Source organism: Ascaphus truei, chromosome 3 (assembly GCF_040206685.1).
Source record: "Ascaphus truei isolate aAscTru1 chromosome 3, aAscTru1.hap1, whole genome shotgun sequence".
Taxonomy (NCBI): domain Eukaryota; kingdom Metazoa; phylum Chordata; class Amphibia; order Anura; family Ascaphidae; genus Ascaphus; species Ascaphus truei.
The window spans coordinates 105046355-105055831 of record NC_134485.1 but is presented as its reverse complement, the minus strand read 5'-3'; the positions used below and the strand labels follow the sequence as shown (position 1 = coordinate 105055831).

General features: G+C 42.9%; 1 protein-coding gene across 3 annotated transcripts in view; it reads right to left on the bottom strand.

The window, feature by feature from the left end:
• Positions 1-1330: 1330 nt before the first annotated feature.
• Positions 1331-9477, bottom strand: part of RAB34 (RAB34, member RAS oncogene family) — a 34085-nt gene continuing 25938 nt past the window's right edge. For 2 of the 3 annotated variants that reach the window (XM_075589252.1, XM_075589254.1), the window contains 8 exons: positions 8505-8573; positions 8251-8352; positions 7108-7172; positions 5995-6046; positions 5411-5492; positions 4469-4559; positions 3439-3546; positions 1331-2117 (listed from right to left, as the gene is read on the bottom strand). In XM_075589252.1, the coding sequence (XP_075445367.1) occupies positions 2050-2117; positions 3439-3546; positions 4469-4559; positions 5411-5492; positions 5995-6046; positions 7108-7172; positions 8251-8352; positions 8505-8573 (637 nt within the window). In that variant the 3' untranslated portion in view covers positions 1331-2049. The remainder of the gene's footprint in view (positions 2118-3438; positions 3547-4468; positions 4560-5410; positions 5493-5994; positions 6047-7107; positions 7173-8250; positions 8353-8504; positions 8574-9477) is intronic. The other variant, XM_075589253.1, reaches the window with a different exon arrangement.

Genomic DNA, 9477 nt, shown 5'->3' with positions numbered 1-9477 from the left:
CCCCCCTCTCCCCTCCCTCTAACACCCCCACCTTTCACTACTTACACTCCCATCTCTCTCTCTCTCTTTACACTCCACCTCTTTCCCTACACCTTATACCTATATATCTCTCTCCCCCCTCTCGCTCTCCCCACTTACACCCACACCTATTTCTCCCTCCTTACACACCCCTCTCTCTCTCTCTCCCTTACACCCCCACCTCTCTCCTTACACCCCCACCTCTCTCCTTACACCCCCACCTCTCTCCTTACACCCCCACCTCTCTCTTTACACCCCCACCTCTCTCTCTCTCTCCCTTACACCGCACACCTCTCCCCTTGCACACCACCCCTCTCTCCCCCTTACACCCCTTACCTTTGTCTCTCCCCTAACACCTGCACCCTTTCCCCCCTTTACACCCCCGCCTCTCCTCCCTTACACCCCCACCCCTTACACCCCCACATCTCTTTCTCCTCCTTACACCCCCACCTCTCCCCTTACACCCCCACCTCTCCCCATACACCTCCACCTGTCTCTACCTTAATAACTTCACCTCTCTCCTTACACCCCCATTTTTGTCTCCCTCACACCCCACCTCTCTCTCTCTCCTTACACCCCCACCTCTCTCCTCCCTTAACACTCCCACCTCTCTCCCTCTTACACTCCCGCCTCTCTCCCTTCCTTATACCTCTGTCTCTCTCCCTCTCTTACACCCCCACCTCTCTCCCCCTTACTCAACCCCCCTCCCCCTTACACTGCATAAACCCCCTTACACAATAAACATCCTCCCCACCCAATAACCCCCCTAATACATCCAATAACCCCAATACACCCAATAATCCCCCTCCCCAATACACACAATGCCCGCAACCTTAATTTGGGGGGGGGAGGGCATCCGGTGGCGCCCCATTCCCATGGGTGGATGCGGAAGTTGGGCCCGATTTCCCGGGCGGGCCGAACTTCAAGTGCGGGGTGCAGCGTTGGTGAAGGCCAAGTCGTCGGCAGGGGAGACAGGCCCGCTGCAGCACGGGAGACCTTGGGCCTGGCATCCAACAGTTGTCCCAACCCTCCCCCTGTCAGCGACCCTCACTAGGAGCAGCAAGTATGATTTATATTAGATGGGAGTTACATAAAGCACAGTAGCTCTTATTGTTAAACATATAGATCTGTTTGAGCTTCCGATATAATAGTGAATAACCCCCCAATAGAGAACACGGTCATCAACCTCTAGGAATATCGGAAAGAAGAATATTCCCCTGGCGCACCACAGCACCGCTCTGCAACGCACTGCGCAGTTTGAAGGATAATCAGATTAACAAAAGCCACCAGAAATAAAAGGAATACATCTATATGTTTTGAAAATACACCCGTTTGTCAAATTTATTTCCACTGAGCATGTACACATTTTTCTTTCTAGTATTTCATGGGGATGGATCCCGTTATTTTATACATACTTTATTTTATACATAAAAAACGTACGTTTACATGAAAACCCCCAGAGTTTATTGCATTAACCCCATTCCTACCAGAGAGGCCGTTCGCGCTTTTGAAAAAAACCCCTGCAAACATCATCAGTTTAGAATTGCATTTCTACCATTGGAAATTAAATATCCTTTAAAATGTGGGGTTGAGCTGTATATAGGAAAATGGTTTTTAAAAATGTATATATATATATACTGTATATATATCCTTGTAGATAAATCTATGTATTTATATACATACACACATACATGGGGAGAGAAATATAGATACATGATCAATGGAATGATTCTCTGGCATTAAATGAGTTACGTTTCCCTTAGGATTTGGATTTAACCATTTGTTGCCAGAGGGGAAGTAACAATTTGCCCTGCAATGAGTTCCATCCACCTCTGGCAACTGTGGGATAAAGTATGTATTTCAGATCTGGCATAGCTAATACTACGGTAATAAAATAATAGGGGCCCTGTGTGATCTCCTAGAACAGAGTAGGGCACCAGGATGTGTTTGGTTCATTCGCTGTTATCCTCTATAAAACACTTTGGTCTCCAGCTGTTCAGTGCAAATATCACGCTTGGCAGCAGCGCAGTCTCACTGGCAGCACTTTGGTCTGTTTTTCTTCGAGCTCTGATACAAGTTGTTGTCGTTGCTGGTTATACCTGAAAATGAGGTACAAATAAACTAATTTTACACAGGGCCTGTTGCAAACTTGAAAGGCGTAGTCCAGTGTTTTTCAACCAGGCTTACTATGAACCCTTAGGTTCCATGGACATCTCTAAAGGGTTCCCTGCAATTTTCATGTTATTTGAGAATTTTACCAAATACAGAAGAATTTACAATGCATCTGATCTCAGACGCGCTATTAGAGAGGGTTGGGGTTCCTTACAATGCATCTGATCTCAGACGCGCTATTAGAGAGGGTTGGGGTTCCTTACAATGCATCTGATCTCAGACGCACTATTAGAGAGGGTTGGGGTTCCTTACAATGCATCTGATCTCAGACGCACTATTAGAGAGGGTTGGGGTTCCTTACAATGCATCTGATCTCAGACGCGCTATTAGAGAGGGTTGGGGCTCCTTACAATGCATCTGATCTCAGACGCGCTATTAGAGAGGGTTGGGATTCCTTACAATGCATCTGATCTCAGACGCGCTATTAGAGAGGGTTGGGATTCCTTACAATGCATCTGATCTCAGACGCGCTATTAGAGAGGGTTGGGGTTCCTTACAATGCATTTAATCTCAGATGCGCTATAAGAGAGGGTTGGGGTTCCTTACAATGCATCTGATCTCAGATGCACTATTAGAGAGGGTTGGGGTTCCTTACATTGCATCTGATTAAGGTGAGTACCTGTATTTCTCTCCGTGCAGATGGCCCATTCAAGCGAAGGATTGACACTGCGGTGGCTCATTCAAAAGCATGGAAACCCGCAGTGTTAATCCTTCAGGGCCGCTAAGACTTGCTGTCCTTGTGGCAGCGGGGGAGGAGATGGGGCACGTCTGGGCCGCAGGGTTCCCCTTTTTCACGCCCACAAGGACAGTAAGTCTGGCTACATCTGTATATCGGACCTGTAAACGACCACAGATTTTTTGTGAGTCTCCTTGACGTGGAGTCAGTCTCGCCTATCTTTAGCATCAGTGATTTCATGGGCGTCAATGAATAAAAATCAGTACTTTCTCTTACCATGAGACATCAACAACAACAAATTGAGTAAAATATAAAATACGGGAACTCTAAAACCTCCCTTAAGCAATACAATTATACAAAAACCGTAACTATTACTTGTTTATTCATTACTTGTTAAAAAAAATGCAAATAAACATTTATGTATAAATACACATGAATTCGTGACATACCGTACAAACTATATATCAATCTGGGTATAAAATGGGGTCCTTTAAAATGTCAAGATAAGAATGGGTGAGTGCAGCCTGAACCTATCTCTGCTAGAAACCTCCCACACAGCCCAGAATACTCACGCACAACATCCCCGATCCTTCTGGCATTTGTCTTCTCCAGCTCAGCCAGCACGCTGGCCTCGAATGTCAGGGACGCCACCCGGAAAAAGAACTCCTTCACATTCTCCCCTGCAAGGATGTAGGGAGATATTTTGATGAATCCCTCTGGAAATGTGGGGGGGCGGGTCTCTCCTGCAGCAAAAGGTTCTCCACTTCCACCCTCCCCCACCCCCCAACAAAAATACACCGAATAAAAAGAAAGATACACAACTTATTGTGCAGCGCAGTGTAATGTGAAAGAAAATAACAATAAAACATCTAGGCAGTGTTGCATATAATACAGAATAATCTTAGGGTGAGCGCCAATTGGAAATTAGTCATATATAAATATATCCATATAGCCACCACCTTTAGGGGCTCATCCTCCACATGCTGGAACACTGTTCCTGCACTTACTGCCAAGCAACGACAGAAGCGAAAGTGGAGGGGGCTCCGTCTCTGCTTCGGTAATACCAACCACTGGATGGAGGAATCAGCCCGATCGTCCCCGGTGCTCATTAAAAAATTAGTTTTTACTATGACGCACATAGTACATGAACAGGGCACCTGGAGTGCCAGGGACAATGTTAAATGTAGCTAACTGACACTTTTGTTTTTTAAAGGACCAGCATAAGTAATTTTTTAATATATATTTTTTTTAATCTTTAAACATTTCCATTGTCAACAAACGCTTGAACGCGTTTTTACAATCTCTATTTAATATCTCTGGCTGCTAGCACTGTTCATCGGTCTTTAAAAGCCCCAAAGTAATTATGGCCCAACATTAGTCAACCAGATAAACATAAGTGGCCGATTTGTTTGAATCCAGCGTTCCCAGTGACAAGTGATGCATATTAATTCTAGACATACCAATAAGACCATTAATTAAGGGTGATTAAGTCTTTCTAAGAAAAAACAATTACACTGATGAGTTGTTACAAAAAAAAAAAAAAGGTTTTGTGACCCTGTAGGATTAATTAACTGTCCCTTTAATGAGCCGGCCTCTACTTACCTGTTAGTGAAGACACAGACCAGTATTCTGCCTGCATCTCCTTAGCGACCCTCATGGCGTCTCTCTCCATGAGAGCATATTGAGATGGTGACTGCAAAGGCGGAAACATGGATGAGTTTTCCTGTAGACAGTTTGACTTGATCTAGCCATTACCTGCAGCTACAATAAGCCCAGGCAACAGTACCATGTGCCTATTCACAAATACTCCCATAAAGAACAAGAACAACCAAGCAACCTGTTTGAGAACCCTTCCCCTGTCAGTGACAATCCACTGATCTCCACTATACTGATGTTACTAAGTTACCGCTACTTTTTAACATTTTATTTAGAAACCTAAACTTCCCCTTTCTTGATATAAAAACTGTCTGCTTAAAGAGCTTCGTCCCAGTCTTTCAGACTCCTTCTTAGAACATAAATATAATAAAGACCTTTTGACGATGGCATTTAAAGAACTTTTGCCACTGGGCCAAAAAGGAGTGCGCTCTCCTTGAGCCTAGAACCACTACCATTGGAGAACCATTACTATTACAGAACCAGCAGTTGTTTTCTTCTTGTATAGTGCTGACAGTGTACGTAGCGCTGTACATAGAATGTTTGCAGGCATAATAAGTCCCTGCCCCATAGTCTACAATCTCATTTTCAAATGCCTGAGGCACATGGAAATAAGGTGACTTCAAATGCCAAGGTCACACAGACGGACAGTGGGAATTGAACCAGGATCCCCTGCTTCAAACTCGTTGTTTTCACAGTCAGTGCCTTTACTCGCTGATCCGCGCTTTCAGCCCAGTACTATTACAGAACCAGTACTATTTTTATGGCACTTTAAAAACTGGGTAAATGCATTATGCCAAAGGGCACCGCCATGCATTGAGCTGAGTAGCGTTGCCGGGTCCTCTGGCAAGTGGAAGTGTTGAATCGTCTGTCACTGCAAACATTACGTACACTGAGATCCTTCTTGGAACCAACCAGGAAAAGCAGCACAGATGAGGGGTCATTTTCCTTTAATGCATCCTTCAGCCACTGCCTGTGAATTACAGTGAAATGCGTCAAACAACCACCCCCTTCCAGGGGACACCCAGTGCCGTCTTTGTCAATCGTCTGTGTCAATCAGGAAAAGGGCACCCCACATTCAACTGAACAGAGCTACAACCTTCTTGCGCAAGCTGAAGATGGCATCACAGCACATTGAATAGGGACCACACACCGCTTTATGATTGCTAACCCTTTAAAAGTGCAGCCTTTCCCCTGGATCATAACTCTAGTAAAGAGAGCCTGGGATAAATGTGAGAGTCACGCCCTTTCCCTGGTGATTTGTCTGGGATGCTCACCAGTGCTTCCTGAAGTTGGGTGGCCATGATCTTGTTATTTCCTTAGCAGCTACAAACGTTTAGACCACCCCAGAATGATGCGGATGGTGAGTATTCAATGCCAGCCTTGCAGACTTCGCCCAAATTAAAGAGGAGAATATAAAAGAGGTTTCCTGCTTGTCAAACCTCCCAGAAGAGAGAAGCATGTGCTTCACTTACTTGGTGTGTTCCAGGGAGGAAACGTCGGTCAGATCGAAGGAGATCACAACAGCTGGAAGAGAGGGAAAGAGGTGGCAATCGCAAGTAGGTCCGGGAAATAATTCCCTGCTAGAAGCAAAGGCTCCACACTTTCCAAAAACAGAAAATGAAAGGCAGTATAAGATGTGAATTCCTATTACTGAACCCTTCCAGAGAAGCAGGGCAGGCAGGAAAATAGGCGTGGGACATTTTTGAGGCTTCATACTATTTAAAATGTGGAGCGTGACATTCTGAACCTGAAGAAAATCCCTTGGTGGTTTAAAATCTTGTATATTGAAAATGGTGTACATAAAGGTTAACTAACTTTTCTTTTTTAATATATCTGTATTTCATACGTAATTAAGTGAACAATATACTAATCCCTTTCATCAAAAAAATACCCCCAAATATGAGGCTACAACTAATGATATATAACTAAAACAACTGAGCCATCTTCAATTTCTCTTTATGAATACGGAGGAGGCCATCTTGGATCTGTGATGTTATAATAGACGCCAATATCACAGAGGCGTCAGTGTATTAAGACTCTTCAATAGTTTCTTTGGGTTCTCTGTTTTGGGAAACGCTCAAACCTACCCACTTCCACCTTCTTTATCTGCTGTTTAACACATTAAAACTGTGGATGATTCCGCAAGAAGCAGAAAGCAATGCACCACAGTATAAGAAATGACATTACAAATCCAAGATGGCGGCACCATTCCCCCGAGAAGGAAGTAAAGATACATTCCTATTTTTAGATTGTGTGTAACTCCTCATGTACATTTGGAGGCTACATGTTAAAGGGCTACAGTACAATTAAAGCTAACACAAGTGACACCTTAAACCCCAGTAGACAAAGCCAAAACAAAGCTAGGATCCAACATACAACAACACTTTAAAAAGTCATCCCATCATTGCATGACAAAAAATGTAGAACACAAAACTGCTTATTATTAGAATTTTTGTCTTTCTGCTTTCACAATTCATTCTTAAAATGGTTTGTTTGTGGGGGTGTTGGACAAAAAATGAGCCAATGCAACATGGTAAATCCTAATCAGACAGGTACTTCATGAATACAGGACAAAAGGATCGTACCTTGGGCACCTCTATAGTACGTGGAAGCGATGCACTTAAACCTTTCCTGTCCTGCCGTGTCCCACCTGAAGGGCAAACAATGTTCTGCACATTACAATTAAGCATTAGGAGACATACAGACACTAATATAGCAAAGTAAAGATACGTTATGTGTTGCACTTCTTATTTACCTTCTGCCTGTGTCTGCATCAAATGTACGGAGCTTATTAATTAAGAGTCCTATTTAATGCATAGTGTTAGCCACAGAGGTTTATGCCAACTCAGAACTGGCAGTTACACTAAAGTAAAAAAAATATGATGAGAGATTATAATTTGATCTATAGGGGGGAAAAAAGGATGCTATTGGTGCGTAAACAGTTATACGAAATGTGCAAAAAGTAGGTATGTGCTTGTCTCAAAACAGCCTGGTCCAAAAGACTGTACATTTTTGTCACGTAGCATCCTGTTACCATGGCAACGCGGCAGCAGCCATGCGCACTGCAGTTGGAGGGGGAAATTACAGCAGGATGCCGGGAGACGCCGCCGCACCACACCGCACACCGCCGCCACCCGGAGATTGACGATGACAACCCGTAGCCCGGACGTAAGTGCCTGAAACCCGGAGGCCTCGGGTCAACCCCGGAGATGTTGCAACCCTGTATCTATTCCCCCCTTCTAATTTATTCTAGACGGTGATAGTGTTGTTCCACCTGGCCAACTTTGTATATGTTTGTGTCCACCGTTTCTTTTTTTTATGTACTTGTACTGCAGACAAGCTGCTACTTTTAAATATAACCTTTCCTGTCCCTTATGAAAATGTCAATTCTTGCAGAATTTTAGACCCTTTTTCTCAACCACAGGAGGTTACATTTCATCGTTACAGCTGGCTCATGCATGTTACTGTTTGTATGGGGTTTTCCCACTGATATTTTGAGAGGGTGGCATCAGGGACTGTCTATTTGTAAGGCTTTCAATAAAATGTGTATGTTTATATTATCTTGAGTATATCTGAGTGCTATTTTGGAACACTTTTTTCTTTGTTGTTTTTATATATATATATATATATATAGTTGTTTTTTGGGGGCTTGCATCAATGACTAGCGTCAGTAAATGGATGGATTTTATCTAGACAGTGTCAACCCTTCCCTGTGACTTTGTACTTACAGCTGCAAACTGAAAGGAACTCCCAGGATCTCGAAACGTTCCATCTCAAAGTCCACTCCGATTGTCGCTTTATAATTCTTATCAAAGGTGTCTTTGCAAAACCTTTTGGGCAAAACCGAGAGCAAAAAAAATTATTAAATATGTACCCATACTATTCAAACCCAGCATCTATGCATAAATCAGCAGTTCATGCCCAAGGGGAGAAATTCAAACAAAAGTGCTACACTGTATAATGATACAGAGTATCTCCTTACCTATTTATCAAACACGTCTTTCCAACTGAGAGGTCGCCCACCACAATCACCTTGGAAATCTTAAATCTGCTGAGAAATGAATTAGATTCTTTGTTACAGAATAAACGGAGACTCTCTGGTTTTCCGGTAACATGTAAAGAAAGGAAATGTGAAATGTTTCTGGATCAATATAATGTAAATACAAATATAGGATAAGTATCTGTCGTCTAAATTTAACATAGGTTGCACTTGATGAACATATGTCTTCGTTTAAGCCTCATCTACTATGTAAGAATATAACTATCTATATATGCAAATAATAATGTATATAGAGCCAACCGAGTAAGCATTGCATGACAAAAATAGTAGAACAGAAACAATACTAGAAAATATTAAATGAAATATAAACAAGTGCAGCAGCTATTCCAGTTTCCCCTCCCTCCTCACATCCACATAATTAAAGTTCTTTGTCCACAATTCACAGAGGTACGTTAACTCATGGCTCATAACGGGCTCTTATCAATATCCATAATGGACATTATGTTCCCTGAGGTTAACTCAAATTCACTTAGCTAATGATATGCAAAAACAGGTAAAGGGGGAGAGAGAGACCTAGTTCTAGACCTAGAGAGACCTATTTTACTAGAGTACTCAGTACCACCCCAAACACACCTTAATACTACACCTAAGATACCTGGGATATATGTTAATATGGATATGCAAAGTATAATGAAATGAGTTGAATGAGCAGATATCCCAGATAAAGTCTGCTCCTTTTTGTGCACAGGTGTCGCTGTGTTGTACAGAGGTGTGTTTGGGGTGGTATATGTAGCAAATGGGACTGTAGTAAAATAGTTCTCTCTCTCTCTCTCTTTCCCTCCACCCCCCTCAATATGAACTAACAAACGCATCATTAAATCCCTGCATTAACTATAACGGGAGCTATGTAGATTGGCGTTGTTAGAAGCAACACCTCTTTTGCACATCATTAACA